The sequence below is a fragment of the Ranitomeya variabilis genome, chromosome 8, assembly GCF_051348905.1.
Source record: "Ranitomeya variabilis isolate aRanVar5 chromosome 8, aRanVar5.hap1, whole genome shotgun sequence".
Taxonomy (NCBI): Eukaryota; Metazoa; Chordata; class Amphibia; order Anura; family Dendrobatidae; genus Ranitomeya; species Ranitomeya variabilis.
In genome coordinates, this window is record NC_135239.1 from 89,449,663 (window position 1) to 89,474,779 (window position 25,117).

Consider the following 25,117-nt stretch of genomic DNA (forward strand, 5'->3'; position numbering starts at 1 on the left):
TGATTGACAGATGGCTCCCTGCAGTGAGAAGGCTGTCAGTCAGCATGACGTCAGCAGTGACACTCCCCTGACAAAGATCGTAAAAGGAAAAGCTGCTCTGTTGCTCTGCTCCGCTCTGTTGACCTGAGGTCAAATGAATCCAGAGCCAGGACAGATGTTGCAGGACAGAACAGGTAGGTAGCAACTGTGTGCCAGTGAGTTTTAGCCCCATAGGCCTGGCTAACCCTTTCAAATTACTGGCAATAACGAGGCTCCTTTATATACACACTAGTCTATCTCACACTATATTATCTGACTGTGGACCATCACACCGATACATTATTAGTTTATTAGTTCTTGTCCACAATTATTGTTCTGTGATCTCAAATTTTTGATCAAAATACCATCTCGTCTTAAGACCCTGCGTACTCAGATACACTTATTGTTATTTCTCTAGCACTACCACTGCATGTGATACTGGAGAGGATATTCAAGATGCTGACAATTCTGCACTCCTCCAAAATCAGGCAAGGGAATCACAGAGTTCAGAAGAGTTGCATACTTTATTCAGGGCTATAAAACTACGAATTTTGTGGACGTCTTGTCCACTTCCTCAGGTACATAGCCAATACTAACCACATGGTATTACTCACATATATAGGGTGGGTTGGACATAGAAAAAATGGGCGTCAAACACACCTAGCGCCCTGAACGCTGCAGTTATATTAAAATACAAACATAAATTTGTTGCATATCTATACAACAGTGATTAAAATGCAATTTGTTAGCATAAAAATTATATATGATATTAACAATGTAAGATTTTTCTGCAGATAAATTGAAAAAAAGGAAAAAAAAAGTCTACTAAGACTGAAATTTTTTTTTAAAGCTTCAAGGGTCAATTAACAGAATAGCTCAGAGGTCTGTGCTCCGAGGTCCTTTCACTTCCATGATGTTTCCAAGGATGGTAGGTTCTAATCCTGGTCTGCAATTAAGACAAGATTATATTATGAAAAAAGGTTTTTCAATCTTAGCAGACTTTTTATTTCTTTTCAATTTTATTTGCAGAAAAATCTTACATTTTAATTTTAATGTCATATACCGTATTTTTTGGATTATAAGACGCACTTTTTTCCCCCAAATTTGGGGGGAAAATGGGGGTGTGTTTTTTAATACAAATGTACCTTACCGGTACCGTTGCTGCAGGCTGGGGTGAAGGGGTGTCCGGTGGTGCTGCGGCTGTCCGGCGCTGCTACCCAGTGCTCTGCTGGTGTCTCCGGTGGCACTGCAGGGGTGTCCGGCGGTGCTACTGTGGGTGTCTGGCGCTGCTGCCCGCTGCTCTGCTGGTGTCTCCGATGCTGTGGGTGTGCGGCCGGCGTTGCTAAAGCTGCTGCGGTGGTCCCCAGTGCTGCCGGGGCCCACCCCACAGTCACATGATTTCCTGTGCAGTGGACTCAGAGAAAATGGCAGCCGGGGGAGCGGCGCATGCGCAGATGGAAATCTCAGCACCAAAATCTTGGGAGATGAGATTTCAGGGCTGAAATGTTCATAATCATTTAGGAACAACAATACTAATGTTTTAACTCAGGAATAGTTCAGAAATCAATATTTTGTGGAATAACCATGATTTTTAAATCACAGCTTTCATGCGTCTTGGCATGCTTTCCACCAGTCTTTCGCACTGCTTCTGGCGTAAAAATGTAAGCAGTACTTCTTTGTTTGATGGCTTGTGACTGTCCATCATCCTCTTGATTACATTCCAGAGATTTCAGTGGAGATTTGGAGCTTGGGCTGCCCATGACAGGGTTTTGTTGTGGTGGACTCTTATTTTTTGCCAGAACTGTGCATCCACTTTCCATCGCCCAATAAGACTTTGTTGATTTAGGGGTTACATGCTCTAGCTGACTGCTTAAGACCACAGAGAGATTTTTGTATTCTGTAAATGAGATTCTCTTTGATTTAAAGGGAACCTGTCACCTGAATTTGGCGGGACCAGTACATGCCAGCGCAAGGCAATATTGCCTTGCGCAGGCGTTTACTCCGGAGGACAGAGAATGAACTTCAATCCAATATTGCGGCCAGCATGCAGCCAGCGGTTATGGAAAGGGTGAATCAAACACCCAAAAACCCCGCCCATATGACCCAAAACTGGTCCCGCTAAATTCAGGTGACAGGTTCCCTTTAACCCTCAGGTTGAGTCATGTACAAGACGTCTTCAATATTACAATTAAAAAAAGCAGTTTTGATGTCCAAATGTTGAGAAACATCTTTTTTTTTAAGCAACTATAGCTATTAGAATCCTGAATGTGGTCTGCTTAGCAACTAGAGAAAATATGGCATCATAATGTTCACCATATTTCTGAAAATATCCTTTTGCGACTCATCTTGCTTTAAATCTGCAAATCTTGCTTTCATAGTTATACTTGGTCTTAAAAATCAATTTACATTTGATTGCATTGTTGTCTTGAGGTAGTTTGGTGAGTTTTGAAGTTCGAAATTTATGAAGGGATTTCATTTCCTCATTAGCAGCATTAATCCACTTCAGTTTTTCATAGACAGCTAATTCTGCATCTCATGCTATGACTGTGGCACCTACTCAGGTAGTGTTATGACAAAGTAGACAGACGCTTAGCTGGAATTCCCTTGTTTGATCTCGATGATTATCTGACTTCAGGTTCACTTGATTTTTCTGTTGACTAAGGGTACTGTCACACTCTGCAACTTCCCAACGATCACGACCAGCGATACGACCTGGCCGTGATCGTTGGAAAGTCGTTGTGTGGTCGCTGGAGAGCTGTCACACAGACCGCTCTCCAGCGACCAACGATGCCGAAGGCCCCGGGTAACCAGGGTAAACATCGGGTTACTAAGTGCAGGGCCGCGCTTAGTAACCCGATGTTTACCCTGGTTACCATCGTAAAAGTAAAAAAAAAAAAAACGTACATACTCACATTCCGGTGTCCGTCAGGTGCCTTGCCGTCTGCTTCCCGCTCTGACTGAGTGCCGCCGTAAAGTGAAAGCAGATCACAGCGGTGACGTCACCGCTGTGCTCTGCTCTTACATTCCGGCCGGCAGTCAGTCAGAGCGGGAAGCAGACTGCAAGGGACCTGACGGACACCGGAATGGGAGTATGTACGTTTTTTTTTTTTTTTACTTTTACGATGGTAACCAGGGTAAACATCGGGTTACTAAGCGCGGCCTGTTATGATATCAGTGGCTGGGGATCACAGGAAATACTAGCTAAGTAACTAAACATAGACACGAGCTCTAGGGAGGTGGTAACTGGACTGACCGCAAAACCTGATCCTATCCAAACACACTAAAGGTAGCCGGTGAACGTGCCTAAAATCCTGGACGTCTCGACGCAGCCTGAGAAACTGACTACCCCTAAAGAGAAAGCAAGACCTCACTTGCCTCAAGAGAAATAACCCCAAAGATATAGGAAGCCCCCAACAAATAATAACGGTGAGGTAAGGAGAAAAGACACACGTAGGAATGAAAACAGATTCAGCAAATGAGGCCCACTAATACTAGATAGCAGAAAACAGATAGCGAACTGTGCGGTCAGTAAAAAACCCTACCAAAATATCCACGCTGAGAATTCAAGAACCCCCACACCAACTAACGGTGTGGGGGGAGAAACTCAGCCCCCCAGAGCTACCAGCAAGCTGGGAAATCACATATTAGCAAGCTGGACAAGAAACATATAGAACACTGATGATCAAAAAATGAACAAAACGGAAACTTAGCTTCTCTTGAAGAGACTGGGAGCAAGGTAGTCAGAAGGAATCAGAATAGCACTGAATACATTGACAGCAGGCATAGACTGAGAGTCCAAGTGAGCTTAAATAGAAAACCAGCCCACAGATAACGAGACAGCTGATGCCAGTCACAAACCTGCAGAAAGACAGCACTCACACAGTACCACTTGTGACCACAAGAGGGAGCCCAGAAATAGAGTTCACAACAGTACCCCCCCCTTGAGGAGGGGTCACCGAACCCTCATCAAGACCCCCAGGGCGATCAGGATGAGCCGCATGGAAGGCACGAACCAAATCGGCTGCATGGACATCAGAGGCGACAACCCAGGAATTATCCTCCTGACCATAGCCCTTCCACTTAACTAAATACTGAAGCCTCCGTCTGGAAATACGAGAATCCAAGATCTTCTCCACCACGTACTCCAATTCGCCCTCAACCAGCACCGGAGCAGGAGGCTCAACAGAAGGAACCACAGGCACCACATACCTCCGCAACAAAGACCTATGGAACACATTATGAATGGCAAACGATGCTGGGAGGTCCAAACGAAAAGACACCGGGTTAAGGATTTCCAAAATCTTATAAGGACCGATGAAGCGAGGCTTGAATTTAGGAGAGGAAACCTTCATAGGAACATACCGAGAAGACAGCCATACCAAATCCCCAACACGAAGTCGGGGACCAACACCGCGACGGTGGTTGGGAAAGTGCTGAGCCTTCTCCTGTGACAACTTCAAATTGTCCACCACATGGTTCCAAATCTGCTGCAACCTATCCACCACAGAATCCACCCCCGGACAGTCAGAAGGCTCAACCTGACCCGAGGAAAAACGAGGATGAAAACCAGAATTGCAGAAAAAAGGCGAAACCAAAGTAGCAGAACTAGCCCGATTATTAAGGGCAAACTCGGCCAATGGCAAAAAAGTCACCCAATCATCCTGATCAGCAGAAACAAAACATCTTAAATAAGTTTCCAACGTCTGAGTGGTTCGCTCGGTTTGGCCATTCGTCTGAGGATGGAAGGCCGACGAAAAAGACAAATCAATGCCCATCTTAGCACAAAAAATCCGCCAAAATCTGGACACAAACTGGGATCCTCTGTCAGACACAATATTTTCAGGGATGCCGTGCAAGCGAACCACATTCTGAAAAAATAAAGGAACCAAATCGGAGGAGGAAGGCAACTTAGGCAAGGGCACCAAATGGACCATTTTGGAAAAACGATCACACACCACCCAGATGACAGACATTCTCTGAGATACTGGAAGATCTGAAATAAAATCCATGGAAATGTGCGTCCAAGGCCTCTTCGGGACAGGCAAAGGCAAAAGCAAACCGCTGGCACGAGAACAGCAAGGCTTAGCCCGAGCACAAATCCCACAGGACTGCACAAAGGAACGCACATCCCGCGACAAGGAAGGCCACCAGAAGGACCTAGCCACCAAATCTCTGGTACCAAAAATCCCAGGATGACCTGCCAACACCGAAGAATGAACCTCGGAAATAACTCTGCTGGTCCATCTATCTGGGACAAACAGTCTCTCTGGTGGGCAACGGTCAGGTCTATCAGCCTGAAATTTCTGCAGCACTCGTTGCAAATCTGGGGAAATGGCAGACAAAATAACTCCCTCTTTGAGGATACCAGCCGGCTCTGAAACTCCCGGAGAGTCAGGCACAAAACTCCTAGAAAGGGCATCAGCCTTCACGTTCTTCGAACCAGGCAGGTACGAGACCACGAAATCGAAACGGGAGAAAAACAACGACCAACGAGCCTGTCTAGGATTCAGGCGCTTGGCAGACTCGAGATAAATCAGATTTTTGTGATCAGTCAAGACCACCACACGATGCCTAGCTCCCTCGAGCCAATGTCGCCACTCCTCAAATGCCCACTTCATAGCCAACAACTCCCAATTACCAACATCATAATTCCGCTCGGCAGGCGAAAACTTTCTTGAAAAGAAGGCACAAGGCTTCATCACAGAGCCATCAGAGCTTCTCTGCGACAAAACAGCCCCTGCTCCAATCTCAGAAGCATCCACCTCGACCTGGAAAGGAAGAGAGACATCAGGCTGATATAAGACTGGAGCTGAAGAAAACCGGTGCTTCAGCTCCCGAAAGGCTTCCACTGCCGCAGGAGACCAATTAGTCACATCAGAACCTTTCTTGGTCAAATCCGTCAAGGGCGTAACCACGCCAGAAAAATTAGCGATGAAGCGACGGTAAAAATTAGCAAAACCCAAGAGCTTCTGAAGACTCTTAACCCCTTCATGACCCAGCCTATTTTGGCCTTAATGACCTTACCTGAGGTAATAACTCAGGAACGCTTCAACGGATCCTAGCGATTCTGAGATTGTTTTTTCGTAACATATTGGGCTTCATGTTAGTGGTAAATTTAGGTCAATAATTTCTGAGTTTATTTGTGAAAAAAAAACGGAAATTTGGCGAAAATTTTGAAAATTTCGCAATTTTCACATTTTGAATTTTTATTCTGTTAAAGAGTTATGTGACACAAAATAGTTAATAAATAACGTTTCCCACATGTCTACTTTACATCAGCACAATTTTGGAAACAATTTTTTTTTTTGCTAGGAAGTTATAAGGGTTAAAATTTGACCAGTGATTTCTCATTTTTACAACAAAATTTACAAAACCATTTTTTTTAGGGACCACCTCACATTTGAAGTCATTTTGAGGGTTCTATATGGCTGAAAATACCCACAAGTGACACCATTCTAAAAACTGCACCCCTCAAGGTGCTCAAAACCACATTCAAGAAGTTTATTAACCCTTCAGGTGTTTCACAGCAGCAGAAGCAACATGGAAGTAAAAAATGAACATTTAACTTTTTAGTCACAAAAATGATCTTTTAGCAACAATTTTTTTATTTTCCCAAGGGTAAAAGGAGAAACTGGACCAGGGACGTTGTTGTCCAATTTGTCCTGAGTACGCTGATACCTCATATGTGGGGGTAAACCACTGTTTGGGCGCACGGCAGGGCTCGGAAGGGAAGGCGCGCCATTTGACTTTTTGAATGAAAAATTGGCTCCAATCTTTAGCGGACACCATGTCGCGTTTGGAGAGCCCCTGTGTGCCTAAACATTGGAGCTCCCCCACAAGTGACCACATTTTGGAAACTAGACCCCCCAAGGAACTTATCTAGAAGCATAGTGAGCACTTTAAACCCCCAGGTGCTTCACAAATTGATCCGTAAAAATGAAAAAGTACTTTTTTTTCACAAAAAAATTATTTTAGCCTCAATTTTTTCATTTTCACATGGGCAACAGGATAAAATGGATCCTAAATTTTGTTGGGCAATTTCTCCTGAGTACACCAATACCTCACATGTGGGGGTAAACCACTGTTTGGGCACATGGTAAGGCTCGGAAGGGAAGGAGCGCCATTTGACTTTTTGAATGAAAAATTATCTCCATCGTTAGCGGACACCATGTCGCGTTTGGAAAGCCCCTGTGTGCCTAAACATTGGAGCTCCTCCACAAGTGACCCCATTTTGGAAACTAGACCCCCCAAGGAACTCATCTAGAGGCATAGTGAGCACTTTAAACCCCCAGGTGCTTCACAAATTGATCCACAAAAATGAAAAAGTACTTTTTTTTCACACAAAATTTCTTTTAGCCTCAATTCTTTCATTTTCACATGGGCAACAGGATAAAATGGATCCTAAAATTTGTTGGGCAATTTCTCCTGAGTATGCCGATACCTCATATGTGGGGGTAAACCACTGTTTGGGTGCACGGCAAGGCTCGGCGTGCCATTTGACTTTTTGAATGGAAAATTAGCTCCAATCGTTAGCGGACACCATGTCGCGTTTGGAGAGCCCCTGTGTGCCTAAACATTGGAGCTCCCCTACAAGTGACCCCATTTTGGAAACTAGACCCCCAAGGAACTTATCTAGATGCATAGTGAGCACTTATAACCCCCAGGTGCTTCACAGAAGTTTATAACGCAGAGCCGTGAAAATAAAAAAATAATTTTTCTTTCCTCAAAAATGATTTTTAGCCCAGAATTTTTTATTTTCCCAAGGGTAATAGGAGAAATTGGACCCCAAATGTTGTTGTCCAGTTTGTCCTGAGTACGATGATACCCCATATGTGGGGGTAAACCACTGTTTGGGCGCACGGCAGGGCTCGGAAGGGAAGGCACGCCATTTGGCTTTTTGAATGGAAAATTAGCTCCAATCATTAGCGGACACCATGTCGCGTTTTGAGAGCCCCTGTGTGCCTAAACATTGGAGATCCCGCACAAGTGACCCCATTTTGGAAACTAGACCTCCCAAGTAACTAATCTAGATGTGTGGTGAGCACTTTGAACCCCCAAGTGCTTCACAGAAGTTTATAACGCAGAGCCATGAAAATAAAAAATAATTTTTTTCTCAAAAATGATTTTTTAGCCCACAATTTTTTATTTTCCCAAGGGTAACAGGAGAAATTGGACCCCAAAAGTTGTTGTCCAGTTTCTCCTGAGTACGCTGATACCCCATATGTGGGGGTAAACCACTGTTTTGGCACACGTCGGGGTTCGGAAGGGAAGTAGTGACGTTTTGAAATGCAGACTTTGATGGAATGCTCTGCGGGCGTCAGGTTGCGTTTGCAGAGCCCCTGATGTGCCTAAACAGTAGGAACTCCCCACAATTGACTCCATTTTGGAAACTAGACCCCCAAGGGAACTTATCTAGATGTGTAGTGAGCACTTTGAACCCCCAAGTGCTTCACAGAAGTTTATAACGCAGAGCCGTGAAAATAAAAAATGTGTTTCCTTTCCTCAAAAATATTGTTTTAGCCCAGAATGTTTTTATTTTTGCAAGAGTAACAGGAGAAATTGGACCCCAAAAGTTGTTTTCCAGTTTCTCCTGAGTACGCTGATACCCCATATGTGGGGGTAAACCACTGTTTGGGCACATGCCGGGGCTCGGAAGGGAAGTAGTGACGTTTTGGAATGCAGACTTTGATGGAATGGTCTGCGGGCATCATGTTACGTTTGCAGAGCCCCTGATATGCCTAAACAGTAGAAACCCCCCACAAGTGACCCCATTTTGGAAACTAGACCCCCCAAGGAACTTATCTAGATGTGTGGTGAGCACGTTCAACCCCCAAGTGCTTCACAGAAGTTTACAACGCAGAGCCGTGAAAATAAAAAATCTTTTTTCTTTCCTCAAAAAAGATGTTTTAGCAAGCAATTTTTTATTTTCACAAGGGTAACAGGAGAATTTGCACCCCAATATTTGTTGCCCAGTTTGTTGTGAGTACGCTGATACCCCATATGTGGGGGTAAACCACTGTTTGGGCACACGTCAGGGCTCGGAAGGGAAGTAGTGACATTTGAAATGCAGACTTTGATGGAATGGTCTGCGGGCGTCACATTGCATTTGCAGAGCCCCTGATGTGCCTAAACAGTAGAAACACCCCACAAGTGACCCCATTTTGGAAACTAGACCCCCGAAGGAACTTATCTAGATGTGTGGTGAGCACTTTCAACCCCCAAGTGCTTCACAGAAGTTTATAACGCAGAGCCGTGAAAATAAAAAATAATTGTTCTTTCCTCAAAAATTATGTTTTAGCAAGTAATTTTTTATTTTTGCAAGGGTAACAGGAGAAATTGGACCCCAACAGTTGTTGCCCAGTTTGTCCTGAGTACGCTGGTACCCCAAATGTGGGGGTAAACCACTGTTTGGGCGCACGTCGGGGCTTGGAAGGGCGGGAGCACCATTTGACTTTTTGAACGCAAGATTGGCTGGAACCAATGGTGGCGCCATGTTGCGTTTGGAGACCCCTGATGTGCCCAAACAGTGGAATCCCCTCAATTCTAACTTCAACACTAACCCCAACACACCCCTAATCCTAATCCCAACTGTAGCCATAACCCTAATCACAACCCTAACCCCAACACACCCCTAACCACAACCCTAACCGCAACACACCCATAACCCTAATTCCAACCCTAACCCTAACCCTAATCCCAACCGTAACCCTAATCCCAACCGTAACCCTAATCCCAACCCTAACCACAACTGTAACCCCAACACACCCCTAACCCTATCCGTAACCTTCACCACAAGCCTAATCTTAACCCTATTTCAAACCCTAGCCCTAATTCCAACCCTAACTCTAATTCCAACCCTAACCCTAAGGCTATGTGCCCACGTTGCGGATTCGTGTGAGATTTTTCCGCACGATTTTTGAAAAATCTGCAGGTAAAAGGCACTGCGTTTTACCTGCGGATTTACAGCAGATTTCCAGTGTTTTTTTGTGCGGATTTCACCTGCGGATTCCTATTGAGGAACAGGTGTAAAACGCTGCGGAATCCGCACAAAGAATTGACATGCTGCGGAAAATACAACGCAGCGTTTCTGCACGGAATTTTCCGCACCATGGGCACAGCGGATTTGGTTTTCCTTAGGTGTACATGGTACTGTAAACCTGATGGAAAACTGCTTCGAATTCGCAGCGGCCAATCCGCTGCGGATCCGCGGCCGATCCGCTGCGGATCCGCTGCCGATCCGCTCTGTGTGCACATGCCATAACCCTACCCCTAACCCTACCCGTAACCCTAACCCTACCCCTAACCCTACCCCTAGTTCTAACCCTAGTTCTAACCCTAACCCTAGTGGAAAAAGAAAAAAAAATATTTTCTTTATTTTATTATTGTCCCTACCTATGGGGGTGATAAAGGGGGGGGGTTATTTATTATTTTTTTATTTTGATCGCTGCGATAGAAACTACCACAGCGATGAAAATGTACTTGTAATGAATCTGCCGGCTGGCAGATTCGGCGGGCGCACTGCGCATGCGCCCGCTATTTTCCAAGATGGCGGCGCCCATGGAGAAGACGGCCGGACACCAGGAGGGACATCGAAGCTAGGTAAGTATGGTGGGGTGGGATCGGAACACGGGGGGGGGGATCGGAGGACCGGGGGAGCGGACAAGAGGACCGGGGGAGCGGACAGGAGGAGATCGGGGCAGAAAGGACGACTGGGGGGGCGATCGGTGGGGTGGGGGGGGGGGGTTGATCGGGGTCTCCAGCCATGGCAGATGCTATTGCAGCATCGGCCATGGCTGGATTGTAATATTTCACCATTTTCATAGGTGAAATATTACAAATCGCTGTGATTGGCAGTTTCACTTTCAACAGCCAATCAGAGCGATCGTAGCCACGGGGGGGTGAAGCCACCCCCCCGGGCTGAAGTACCACTCCCCCTGTCTCTGCAGATCGGGTGAAAATGGAGTTAACCCTTTCACCCGATCTGCAGGGATGCGATCTTTCCATGACGCCACATAGGCGTCATGGGTCGGATTGGCACGGGTTTTCATGACGCCTACGTGGCGTCAAAGGTCGGGAAGGGGTTAACAGATGTAGGCTGAGTCCAGTCATGAATAGCCTGGACCTTGACTGGGTCCATCTCAATAGTAGAAGGAGAAAAAATAAAACCCAAAAAGGAAACCTTCTGTACTCCGAAGAGACATTTTGAGCCCTTCACAAATAAAGCATTAGCACGCAGGACCTGAAACACCATCCTGACCTGCTTCACATGGGACTCCCAATCATTAGAAAAGACCAAAATATCATCCAGATACACAATCATAAATTTATCCAGATATTCTCGGAAAATGTCATGCATAAAGGACTGAAACACAGAAGAAGCATTAGAGAGTCCAAAAGGCATCACCAAGTACTCAAAATGGCCTTCGGGCGTATTAAATGCTGTTTTCCATTCGTCCCCCTGCTTGATACGCACAAGGTTATACGCACCACGAAGATCTATCTTGGTGAACCAACTGGATCCCTTAATCCGAGCAAACAGATCAGACAATAATGGCAAAGGATACTGAAATTTGACCGTGATTTTATTTAGAAGACGATAATCTATACAAGGTCTCAGAGAACCATCCTTCTTGGCCACAAAAAAGAATCCTGCACCAAGAGGGGAGGAGGATGGGCGAATATGTCCCTTCGCCAAAGACTCCTTTATATAACTCCGCATCGCGGCATGTTCTGGTATAGACAAATTAAAAAGTCGTCCCTTAGGGAACTTACTGCCAGGAATCAAATTTATAGCACAATCACAATCCCTATGAGGAGGCAGGGCACCGGATCTGGGCTCATCAAATACATCCTGGTAGTCCGACAAAAACTCAGGGACCTCAGAAGGAGTGGAAGAAGCAATTGACACCAAAGGGACATCTGTTGTGATTTTGCTTTTTGCTCCCTCTAGTGGTCATTAGTGATTTGACTCTGGAGCGTCTGTCTTTTCCTATATCCTCACCTGGGCCGTTAGTTCAGGGGCGTTGCTATATAAGCTCCCTGGACCTTCAGTTCAATGCCTGGCATCGTTGAAATCAGAGCTAATCTGTTGTGCTCTTGTCCTCTGATCCTGGTTCCTGTTTTTCAAGCTAAGTCTGCTTCTTTGCTTTTTGCTTTTGTTTTGTTTGGTATTTTTGTCCAGCTTGTTCCTATCTGTATCCTGACCTTTGCTGGAAGCTCTAGGGGGCTGGTGTTCTCCCCCCGGACCGTTAGACGGTTCGGGGGTTCTTGAATCTCCAGCGTGGATTTTTATAGGGGTTTTGTTGACCAGATAAGTTATCTTGCTATATTCTGCTATTAGTAAGCTGGCCTCTCTTTGCTGAACCTGGTTCATTTCTGTGTTTGTCATTTCCTCTTACCTCACCGTTATTATTTGTGGGGGGCTTGTATCTTGCTTTGGGGTCCCTTTCTCTGGAGGCAAGAGAGGTCTTTGTTTTCTTCTCCTAGGGGTAGTTAGATTCTCCGGCTGGCGCGAGTCATCTAGCGATCACCGTAGGCATGATCCCCGGCTACTTCTAGTGTTGGCGTTAGGAGTAGCTATTTGGTCAACCCAGTTACCACAGCCCTATGAGCTGGATTTTTGTATCTTGCAGACTTACACGTTCCTCTGAGACCCTGTCCACTGGGGTCATAACAGACATCGCCATGAATCCCCTGACAACCCCAACTTGACACAGACATAGCTTTCCAATCCAGAACTGGATTATGGGCCTGCAGCCATGGCAGACCCAAAACTACAACATCATGCAAATTATGCAGCACAAGAAAGCGAATCACCTCCTGATGTACAGGAGTCATGCACATGGTCACTTGAGTCCAATACTGAGGCTTATTCTCAGCCAATGGCGTAGCATCTATTCCCCTCAGTGGAATAGGAAATTCCAAAGGCTCCAGAACAAAACCACAGCGCTTGGCAAACAACAAATCCATAAGATTCAGGGCAGCACCTGAATCCACAAAAGCCATAACCGAGTAGGATGACAAAGAACAGATTAAAGTAACAGACAAAATGAACTTAGGCTGTATAGTACCAATGGTGACAGGTTTAGCGATTTTTTTTAAGCGCTTAGAGCATGCTGAGATAACATGAGTAGAATCACCACAGTAAAAGCACAACCCATTTTGATGTCTATGACTTTGTCGCTCAATTCTAGTCAGAATTCTGTCACATTGCATTGACTCAGGTCTCTGTTCAGAGAACACCGCCAGAGGATGCGCAGATTTGCGCTCCCGCAAACGCCGATCAATCTGAATGGCCAAAGCCATTGAATCACTCAGACTTGCAGGCGTGGGGAACCCCACCATAACATTCTTAATGGCTTCAGAAAGACCCTCTCTGAAATTTGCAGCCAGGGCACACTCATTCCACTGAGTAAGCACTGACCATTTCCGAAATTTTTGACAGTACACCTCAGCTTCATCCTGACCTTGAGAGATAGCCAGCAAAGCCTTTTCTGCCTGGTTCTCAAGATTAGGTTCCTCATAAAGCAGTCCAAGCGCCAGAAAAAACGCATCCACATTCAGCAATGCAGGATCTCCTGGCGCCAGAGAGAAAGCCCAATCTTGAGGGTCGCCGCGTAACAAGGAGATAACAATTTTAACTTGCTGAGCGGAATCACCAGAGGAACGAGGTCTCAAAGATAGAAACAATTTACAATTATTCCTAAAATTCAGAAACCTAGATCTATCTCCAGAAAACAACTCAGGAATAGGTATCTTTGGCTCAGACATAGGGCTATGAACAACAAAATCCTGAATATTTTGCACCTTTGCAGCAAGATGATCCACACTAGAAGTCAGACTCTGAATATCCATGTCTGCAGCTGAGCTCAAAACCACCCAGAGATTAAGGGGATGAGAGAAGCTAGACAGACTGCAGCAAAGGAGGAAAAAAATAAATAAATTGTACTCAGGACTTCTTTTATCCCACTTCATGCGATGCTTTAAACACTTTTTAGGGCCTGCTGTACTGTTATGATCCCAGTGGCTGGGGATCACAGGAAATACTAGCTAAGTAACTAAACATAGACACGAGCTCTAGGGAGGTGGTAACTGGACTGACCGCAAAACCTGATCCTATCCAAACACACTAAAGGTAGCCGGTGAACGTGCCTAAAATCCTGGACGTCTCGACGCAGCCTGAGAAACTGACTACCCCTAAAGAGAAAGCAAGACCTCACTTGCCTCAAGAGAAATAACCCCAAAGATATAGGAAGCCCCCAACAAATAATAACGGTGAGGTAAGGAGAAAAGACACACGTAGGAATGAAAACAGATTCAGCAAATGAGGCCTGCTAATACTAGATAGCAGAAAACAGATAGCGAACTGTGCGGTCAGTAAAAAACCCTACCAAAATATCCACGCTGAGAATTCAAGAACCCCCACACCAACTAACGGTGTGGGGGGAGAAACAGCCCCCCAGAGCTACCAGCAAGCTGGGAAATCACATATTAGCAAGCTGGACAAGAAACATATAGAACACTGATGATCAAAAAATGAACAAAACGGAAACTTAGCTTCTCTTGAAGAGACTGGGAGCAAGGTAGTCAGAAGGAATCAGGATAGCACTGAATACATTGACAGCAGGCATAGACTGAGAGTCCAAGTGAGCTTAAATAGAAAACCAGCCCACAGATAACGAGACAGCTGATGCCAGTCACAAACCTGCAGAAAGACAGCACTCACACAGTACCACTTGTGACCACAAGAGGGAGCCCAGAAATAGAGTTCACAACAGTGGCCCTGCGCTTAGTAACCCGATGTTTACCCTGGTTACAAACGAACGCATCGTTGGATCGTTGTCACACACACCGATCCAACGATGACAGCGGGAGATCCAGCGACGAAAGAAAGTTCCAAACGATCTGCTACGACGTACGATTCTCAGCAGGGTCCCTGATCGCTGCTGCGTGTCAGACACAGCGATATCGTATGGATATCGCTGGAACGTCACGGATCGTACCATCGTAGCGACAAACTCGTAGCGACTACTGCAACTCTCTTCTGATCGGTCTCCCCCTTACCAAACTTTCTCCTCTCCAATCCATCTTGAATGCGGCAGCCAGGGTCATATTTCTGTCCAGCCGCTTCACCGATGCCTCCATCTTGTGCCAGTCATTACACTGGCTACCCATTCGCTACAGGGTCCAGTATAAACTCATCGCTCTCACCCACAAAGCTCTCCACAGTTCTGCACAGCCTTATATCTCCTCTCTCTTCTCTGTCTATCGCCCTACACGTGCCCTCCGTTCTACAAATGACCTAAGACTAGCATCCCCTGTAATCTGAACCTCGCACCTCCATCTCCAAGACTTCTCTTGTGCTGCGCCAGCTCTCTGGAATGCACTTCCCCAGACGATCAGACTGATACCTAGCCCCGACCTATTCAAGCACGCTTTGAAAACCCATCTCTTCAAACAAGCCTACCACATCAACTACTCAGTAAACAAACTTTGCCCTGTTCCCTCCTTCCAAATATTATTCTGAATCTGCACCCTACTATTCATCTGTCTCCACACCCGCTATGCACACGATAACTGCACTTGATACTTGACTATTGCACTTAAACACACGGGCTGATGACCGGATCATGCAGCTTTATATGAAAATCCCTATTTATCATAATTGCCAGACCTGAAATAACAAGCACTTTTCACCTATTGTGTCCCCCCATTTCCTTGTAAATTGTAAGCTTGTGAGCAGTGACCTCACTCCTAATGTCACTGTTTAAATTGTCTTAACTTGTATTGAATTTATTGTCTGTACATGTCCCCACGTAATTGTAAAGTGCTGCGGAATATGTTGGTGCTATATAAATAAAAATTATTATTATTATTTACATGTGGTTGGCAAATCTGAGTCAAATCGCATACTTCTTTCACTTTCAGAAAGTGTCCAGTCCTTCTTTCTGTTACACCATTTTGTTCAGGGTGGTATATCACAGTGGTCTGAAACACGATTCGATTTTTTCTTAAAACACTTTATGTCTCATTACTTGTATAGTCAGTTCCATTATCTGCATGCTGAATTTTTGTCATTCTCCTAAATTTGCTATATACTTCAGCAAGATATATTTCAATTTTCTCTGGAACTTCATCTTTGATTTGAAGCAGATAGACAACTGCATATCTTGAATAATCAATTATAAATGTGGAAAAATATATTTTCTCTCTAGCAGTTTGTGTACTCATTGGACCACAAACATCTGAGTGTATTAAGTCCAGAAGCTGTTTTGATTTCGTAGTACTATTCTCAGAAAAGTATTTTTCTGACATTGTCCGATTACACAAATCGACAGTAATACCATCAGCAAGTTGATTTTGAACTCATTTTCTTACTGCTTCTGGGTCTCTATGTGCAAGACGCCTGTGCCATACATGGATACAATTCTTGTACTGTTCATGTTTAGCAGTGTACAGATTTTCTTAGCATTTTAGCTGGTACAACTCGTCTTTGATTTTTCCTTTTGCTTGTGTGTGACCTTCTTTAGTGATAATACAGCTGTCATCTTTAAATGTAACTTAATTTCCTTGCCTTGCGAGTTTCTTCACAGATAACAGATTGCTTTAAAAAATAGGGACATAGATGACGTCCTTTACTGGGATCTTTCTGTTTTGTGTTAAAGGCGTTTCCACTAATTAGTTCACTTCTTGAACTAAATGTTTGTCCCAGATAAAATAAAAAAAAAACTATATTTACTTCCTGTGCTGGCGCCATTCCAGCGATGTCAGCACTAGCGCTCTCGGAGCTCTTGAGCAGAGTTTTGACTTGTTGTGTCAGGCACCCAATCAGCGCTGAAGTCAGTGTCTTTGTGATGAAAATACGCTGCATCCAACGCGCTGCTACTTCCGGATCATGGGCACATAGCCTAAAACTGATAAAGGAACATTCAAATAGCGCAGAACTGGGCAAAGTGTGGACCGAGACAGTGTAGGAGCAGGAAAACAGTGGCCCACGGGCCGCACCGAACTCTCACAGGCCCGTCCGCTTGCTGTCTCTATCTGTGCTGATTTCATTGGTGGAGGAGGGGCCTCCGACCACTTCCACCACCAATCAGCATGTGAAACAGCTGACGTGATGACGTCAGTTCCTCGCGTCACCTGTGTACTGCGGAGAGTCAGCGCACCGGAGACAGAAGCAGAGCTCCAGTGGAAAGGGACCAAGGTGAGTATGTATTCTTTTTTTTCATGTGTATGGGATATTTGGCTGGACATGCAGAGGTTATTGGGGCCTCATTCTGGACATGGGGAGGCTATGGGGGCATCATCCTAAACATGGAGAGGCTATGTGGACCTCATGCTCGACATGAACAGGCTATGGAGGTCTGATGCTGGACATGGGAAGGCTGTGTGGGGCACATGCTGTGTATAGGTAGGCTGTGTGGAGCTGTGTACAGGTAGGCTGTGTGGAGCTCATACAATATATAGGGAGGCTGTGTAGGGCTCATGCAGTATATAGTGAGGCTGGGTGGGGCTCATTCAGTATATAAGAAGGCTTTGTGATGTGTAAGCAGTATATAAGGAGGCAGTGTGGGGGCTCATGCAGTATATAGGAAGGCTGTGTGGAGCTTATGCTGTATATGGGGAGGCTGTGTGGGGCTCATGCAGTATATAGCAAGGCTGGGTGGGGCTCATGCAGTATATAGGGAGGCTGTGTGGAGCTAATGCTGTATATGGAGAGGCTGTCTGGGGCTTATGCTGTATGTGGTGAGGCTGTGTGGCACTGATGTATGTGGAGAGGCTGTATGGGGGTCATGCTATATATAGGGAGGCTGTGTAGGGCTTATGCTGTATATGGGGAGGCTGCCTGGGGCTTATGCTGTATGTCGGGAGGCTGTGTAGCGGTGTAGCGCTGATGTTTGTATATAGAGGGGCTGTGTGGCGCTCATGGTGTATATAACCATTCTGCTGCCTCACCAACCACCCAAGCAGCCGCCTCACCAACCACCCGAGCTGCCGCGTCGCCACGCCAGAGCTGCCGCCTCACCGCCACCAGTGCTGCAGCACACTGAACTCCTGTCTATTCCCCATTATCCCAAAGAATGTAAGTCCGCAAGGACAGGGTCCTCTCCCCTCTGTACCAGTCTGTCACTGTAAATTTGTTTACTGTTAACGATATCTATAACCCTGTATGTAACCCTTTTCACATGTACAGCACCATGGAATTAATGGTGCTATATAAATAAATAATAATAATAATAAATATAGGGAGGCTGTGTGGGACTTATGCTGTATATAGGGAGGCTGTGTGGGACTTATGCTGTATATAGGGAGGCTGTGTGGGGATCATCCTGTATATAGGGAGGCTGTGTAGGGGCTCATATATACGATATATAGAAGGGGCTATATTTGGGTTCAAACGATATATAAGGGGATGTCAGCAGACTTAATTCTGCTCAATATTAAGTGATACAATTAATATTAATATAATTATCAATAGCATTATAATTATAATTCATATATTGCTATTAATATTGAGCAGAATTTATTTCCGCCTATTGGTATGGCCCTTCACAACAGTGACGGTCTCTTATGTGCCCCTCAGGAAAATTAATTGCCCAACCCTGAAATAGAGCGATCCTGGTGGAGAATACGACCTGGCAACCATCTTCACTGTCCACCAGCGACACGATTGCAAGGTGGCAATGGATTTCCATGGCAGTTAGGGACCTATAGTCGGCCCTTGTCACGGTCATCTCAGTACACCAAAGGCTGAACTTCATATGGAATTGTTATTTGTATGTGTTATTGCAGTGCATAGTATAAGCAATCAAACAATCGCAGGTTTCACTCTCGAAGGAGGACTAAAAAATAAAGTGAAAAGTCTAAAAAAGATTCTTAAATATATATAAAAAAACCCGAAATTTTTGAATCAACCTTCTTTTCTACAATCAGAAAATAAAGAAAATATAATAAATAAGGATATCTTGTATCACTGAGTCCATAAAGGTCCAATCTATCAAAATAAGAAGCTATTTAACCCATAAACTAGATACCATAAGGAAAAAAAATATGGAAACGCCAGAACTGCAGTCTTTTTGGTTACCATTAGTGATGAGCGAGTATACTCGTTGCTCGGGTTTTCCTGAGCACGCTCGGGTGGTCTCCGAGTATTTGTGACTGCTCGGAGATTTAGTTTTCCTTGCCGCAGCTGCATGATTTGCGGCTACTAGACAGCTTGATTACATGTGGGGATTCGCTAGCAACCAGGCAACTCCCACATGTACTCAGGCTGGTTAGTAGCTGTAAATCATGCAGCTGCATGAACAAAAACGAAATCTCCGAGCAGTCACAAATACTCGGAGACCACCCGAGCAACGAGTATACTCGCTCATCACTAGTTATCATATCTCCTCCAAAAAGCGTAAAGCGGTGTATCCCAAAATGGTATTGATAAGAACTTTAGTTTGACACATAAAAAAACATGTCCACAGGCGCATGGAAAGAAAAATATACTAATTATAGGTCTAATAAAATGGCAACACAAAATGATTTTTTTTTACAAAAGTTCAAACTTTTTCAGACTACTGAAGTTATACAAAAGTATATATACTTTTAGAATTGCAATTATAGAACTGGACTTGAAAAATCATGTTGTCAAGTAATTTTTATCCCATAATCAAAGCCATAGAAAGTTACACCAAAGTCCCCCCCCCCCAAAAAAAAAAAAAAAAAAAAGAATGAAGAATTGTGTTTTTTTCCTCATTTCACATCACTTGGATTTTTTTTCCCATTAAGAAAACAAAAAAAAGTGTGGCTCTTGGAAGAGGAGCGTGGAAACAACTAAAGTGCAAAAAAGGAAAATTGGATAGAAAATGGAAAATCATTAGGGTTAATAGAGGACCTGTTAGCTTTTTGGACATGTTAACTGTAGTAATTGTATTTCCTATCATATAACTGCTCTGTAGCATCTGGCTTAAAACTTTGCTTTGTGCGGTTCCTCTCTTACTCCAAATAGAATTTATGAATACATTGAAAACTGGCTGTTGCCATTTGGGGGGGTCCTTCTTCCTCCTTCCAATCATCGCTGGCATTATCAGAGTGATAGTACAGTGACACGCCCCTTTGACATGGAGGGATAACAGAGGAACCACACAACTATTGTTGTAAGAAGAGGTGCTCCACTTTAACCCCTTCCCACCATATGACATACAGTTACTTCATATATCGAGTCCTTGAATTTGATGCGGGCTCGCACGCAAAGCCCACATCTTTCCCAGCAGATGATGGCTGAATTATTCAGTCATCATCTGCCTCTAACAGCCATAGGTCTGGTGCGTTTTTCTAATCTTGCGAGTACACGGAGTTTTATGTGTGAACGTTTCCCATAAATTTGCATTAGATGCGGAAAATCCTCAGGTAAAAAAACACACATGCATTAGCCTGTTAAATGCCGCTGTCCATCTCTGACAGTGCGATTTAATGTATTTAAGCAAGGGGTGCATTATTCCACGTGCTCATCAGCGCACTGCTGACGTTATCACGGTGCGCTGATGGGTTGCCATGACAGCCGAGGGTCTGCTGAAGAACTCTATGCTTGTCATGTCAGTTCACCTATGAAAGCCAGCAACTGTGATTTCAGCTTTACATAGTAGTGCTGGTGCACTGCTGTATACAGCACAAGTGATCAGATGATCGTACTTACCAACCTTGGACGTATGGATCCGTCAAGGTGGTTTTGCACACACAGGAGCTGTGTGCGTATGACCACTGCCGGGTGATCAGCTGATACCCGGTACTCACTGTACCCAAACATAAATATTTTTATGGGGAATAAAAAGGAAAAAATTACATGTTTGTGCTGCAGTGTCCGGAACGACCACCCTATCAATATGTCACACTAGTTAACCCTTTCAGTCAACACCATAAAAAAATTAGGCAAAAAAGATGCTTTATCATGAACAAAAATTGGAAGGAATTGCGTTAAAAAAGACGAATGTAAGAAAATATGAGATTGCTGAAAACGTCATCTTGTGCAGAATAATAAAAAAGTTATAGCTCTCAGGATAAAGTGATGCAATTTTTTTTCTATAATACTTTTTATTGCGTAAAAGCATCAAAACATAAAAACTATATAAATGTGGTTTCTCTGTTATGGTACAGACCCGAAGATTAAAGCTGCCTTGTCAATTTTACCACACAAGAAACGGCATAACAAAAATGCCAAAATACAAATTCTTGAATTGTTGGTTTTTGTTCATTCTGCCTCCCAAAAATCGGAATAGAAAGTGTTAACAAAATGTAATTTGCCCAAAAATTATACCAATAAAAACGTCAACTTGTCCTGCAAAAATTAAACCCTCACATGACTCTGTTGGCAGAAATATGTAAAAATGAAATGCCAATGGAAAATGGCGATGCAAAAACTTGCAAAAAACAGTATCTTTTAGTGTGTGACAGCAGCCAAACATAAAGACCCGATATAAATCTGGTATTGCTGTAATAGCACCAACCCGAAGAGTAAAGTCGTATAATCATTTATACCACACAAGGAATGGAATAAAAAATAAATAAAACCAATTATTCACCTGTTGATTTGTTCATTCTGCCTTCCAAAGATTGTAGTAAGGCTCAGCTCACATTTATCCTGCACTCTACACTGAGCGCTTACACCGGGGTTTCCGTGTAAATCTCTGAAATACATGATTGAGATGGAACACCTGGCAAAAGATTTCCTATAACGAGGCAGATGGAGGCACTATAGACAATGTCTGACTTGTGATCTGGCTGTGTCTGCCTTTATAGGACTGCATAACAGTGCCGTCGGCCACGTTTTGTGCACTTCTGAAAAGAAGGACACCGCTGAACAGAGGCCAGAAGGAGTCCAGAGTAACTCTGCTGCCTCATTATAGTGAATGGATACTTTAGGGGTTTCATCTGAATCACAGCGATTTGTATGGAAACCCCGATGTAAGTGCTCAGTGTAGAGCACCAGATAAATGTGATCCCAAATGTTATGTAAAATGTTCCTAACAAAAGCTTCAAGGGCACAAGTTGCGTTTTTTTCCACGCTTTTTTTGCGGTGAAAACGCTTACAAAACGCTTCCCATTATTATTATTATTATTGTCATGCCCATGCCGTGGAAGAAAACGCAGCATGTTCATTAATTTTGTGGAATTTCGGCAGATTTGCTGCTATATTATTGTATTGGGACGCTCCGGAAAAAAACGAGAGTGGATTTCCTGTGAAAGGAGTCCGGTTTTTATCAGGAAAATTCTGCAAACATTCTGCAACATGGGCACATAGCCTCAGTGTTTAGTATTATTTATCCCTGGTGCTCCCTTGGGTAGTTTTTTTTTTAAATGCGCCATATGGTTTTACAGATATGGGCCTCATTAGTTAGTGCTATTTTTTATGTTTTTTACTATGAGGGCCTGACTCACCGGGTAATAATAATAGAGAGCAGCCTGAAGATAGGTCCCAGAGGATCATATTAGGCTTTTTACATAGTCACCAAACAAATAATTCGGTTTTCTGTGTAATGCAGGACGTGTAGGGAAAAAATATGCTCTGTGTAACAGTTCTTCTATTATCCCAAAATTCCATAGCAGAGTCTGTTTCCCTGACAACCGGATAACATCATCATTTACCCTTTGATGCTTCAATTTAAATATATAAACATAGAATAAAAACATAACGCATAGGCCAAGTGCAGTAGATAAATGGATAGTAATTAGTAACACATGCAGAAAACATAATGTACCTAGCTAACTTTTTTAAATAAAAAAACAAACGTAAAAGCCATCCCAGTGGGGACGGTCCCTAAATCACCTGTTATGTCCAGCAGGCCTGCACACAGACGGGGCAGAGACGAGACCTGTGCCCGGCTGTGCGGTGGCTGCAAAGTGCAGGAAAGGAGACACGGAAATCTAGTGTAATGTCACACCCTCACTCATGAATCAATGCTCTCCGGCCAATCTGTGAATGCCCAGAAAAAAACATTTAAGTTACGAACATTTTTACCTTCATGCTGAAGTCAGAGCTTTGCTGGAGCCGAATGCAACGAAAGTGAAAGTGAAAGTGAAAGTTCCTCCGTCTCCGTCCGAACTTTGTTCTGCTCAGTTGTGCACGGATATGAGAACATCACAACATATAGCTAAGTCACAGTCCTTGTCTGGTTAATTTATTTGGTTATTTTACATTTGCTGATTCATTGTGCAAACGTGTGTGTGTGTGTGGGGGGATTCTAAGTTTAGAGTGAGTTTACATAGTGCAGATTCTTGGCAGAAATTCATTTAATAGATTTACAGGGGCTCTTTCCTCAGCCAGGAGCATGGAATTGTTATAAATGTCATTCAGAAGTTTGATTTCTGCCACATGCATTTATGTATCAGAAATCTGCCATGTGAGTACATAACCTTGAGTTTTTTACTTGTGAGTTATTAATGAAGGGGGGCAGAGGTGTAGCTAGGAATTTGGCACTCGGGGCAAGAATTATTATGTTTGGCTCCCCCCTCTCTCACACAAGCACTTATGCAATTTAAATAATCTTTATTTTTATATAGCACTAACATATTACACAGCAATTTACACACATTATTATCTCTGTCCCCGTTGGGGCTCACAATCTAGATTCCCCATCAGTATGTCTTTGGAATGTGGGAGGAAACCAGAGAACCCTGAGGAAACCCACACAAATACAGGGTGGACATACAAACTCTTTGCAGATGTTGTCCTTTGTGGGATTTGAACCCAGGACCCCAGCGTTGTAAGGCTGCAGAGCTAACCACTGAGCCACCATACTGCCCTTGCTGCAATTTGCACACTTAGTCACGGGCCGACAAGCTGCTCTTTCTAATTCCCTCAATGTTCAGTGAAAAACTGAGAGAAGCAAGAAGAAAAGCTTGTTATCAGATGACCGTAAGATTGAAAATCGCACGAGTAAAATAGCCATGTGATAACTGCTGGAACAAGCAAGCAGAACTGAATCTTGACAGTGAGTATGAGGCTGCCGTCACACTAGCAGTATTTGGTCAGTATTTTACCTCAGTATTTGTAAGCCAAAACCAGGAGTGGAACAATTAGAGGAAAAGTATAATAGAAACATATGCACCACTTCTGCATTTATCACCCACTCCTGGTTTTGGCTTACAAACGCTGAGGTAAAATACTGACCAAATACTGCTAGTGTGACGGCAGCTGAAATATGTTACATTCTGTTAAGATTGGCTACAGGGTTTTATTTTATAATTAAAGGGCTCGTCCAAGTGTGAGATGAAAGTCTGCATTGTTTATTCCGCAGCATGTCAATTCTTTGTGCGGATTCCGCAGCGGTTTACACCTGCTCCATAGTAGGAATCTGCAGGTGGAATCCGCACAAAAACCGCGTAAATCGCACATCCAAGCTCTTTCCACCTCCTGTCGCCTCCAGTTCAAAAATATCTCCGGAACCCGTCCTTTCCTCAGCCATCAATCTACTAAAATTCTTGTGCATGCCCTCATCATCTACCGCCTTGACTACTGCAACATCCTTTCCTGTGGCCTCCCTGGTAACACCCTTGCACCTCTCCAGTCCATCCTTAACTCTGCTGCCTGACTAATCCATCTCTCTCCTCGCTACTCCTCCGCTTCCCCCCTCTGCAAATCTCTTCACTGGCTCCCATTCCCTCAGCGTATCCAGTTCATATTACTAAGGCTACGTTCACATTTGCGGTCAGGGCCGCAGCGTCGGGCGCCGCAGCGGCGCCGCATGCGTCATGCGCCCCTATACTTAACATGGGGGCGCATGGACATGCGTTGTGCTGCGTTTTGCGCCGCATGGCCGCAAGCGTTGGACGCAAGAAACGCTTCAAGTTGCATTTTTTTTGCGTCCAACTTGCGGGCAAAAACGACGCATGCGGCGCAAAACGCAGCGTTTTAGCGTGCGTTTTGCCGCGTTTTTGTTTGCGTTGTGCGCTGCGGCGCCGACGCTGCGGCGCACAACGCAAATGTGAACGTAGCCTAATACTGACCTACAAAGCCATCCATAACCTGTCTCCTCCATATATCTCTGAACTAATCTCCCGATATCTTCCCTCACGTAATCTCCGGTCCTCCCAAGACCTCCTTCTCTCCTCCACA

General features: G+C 44.3%; 1 protein-coding gene across 1 annotated transcript in view; it reads right to left on the minus strand.

The window, feature by feature from the left end:
* LOC143788322 (uncharacterized) overlaps positions 1-23,117 on the minus strand; it is an 86,907-nt gene extending 63,790 nt beyond the window's left edge. Inside the window, exon 1 of the mRNA XM_077277895.1 lies at positions 23,021-23,117. Within this exon, the coding sequence (XP_077134010.1) occupies positions 23,021-23,026 (6 nt within the window). The 5' untranslated portion in view covers positions 23,027-23,117. The remainder of the gene's footprint in view (positions 1-23,020) is intronic.
* Positions 23,118-25,117: the final 2,000 nt, after the last annotated feature.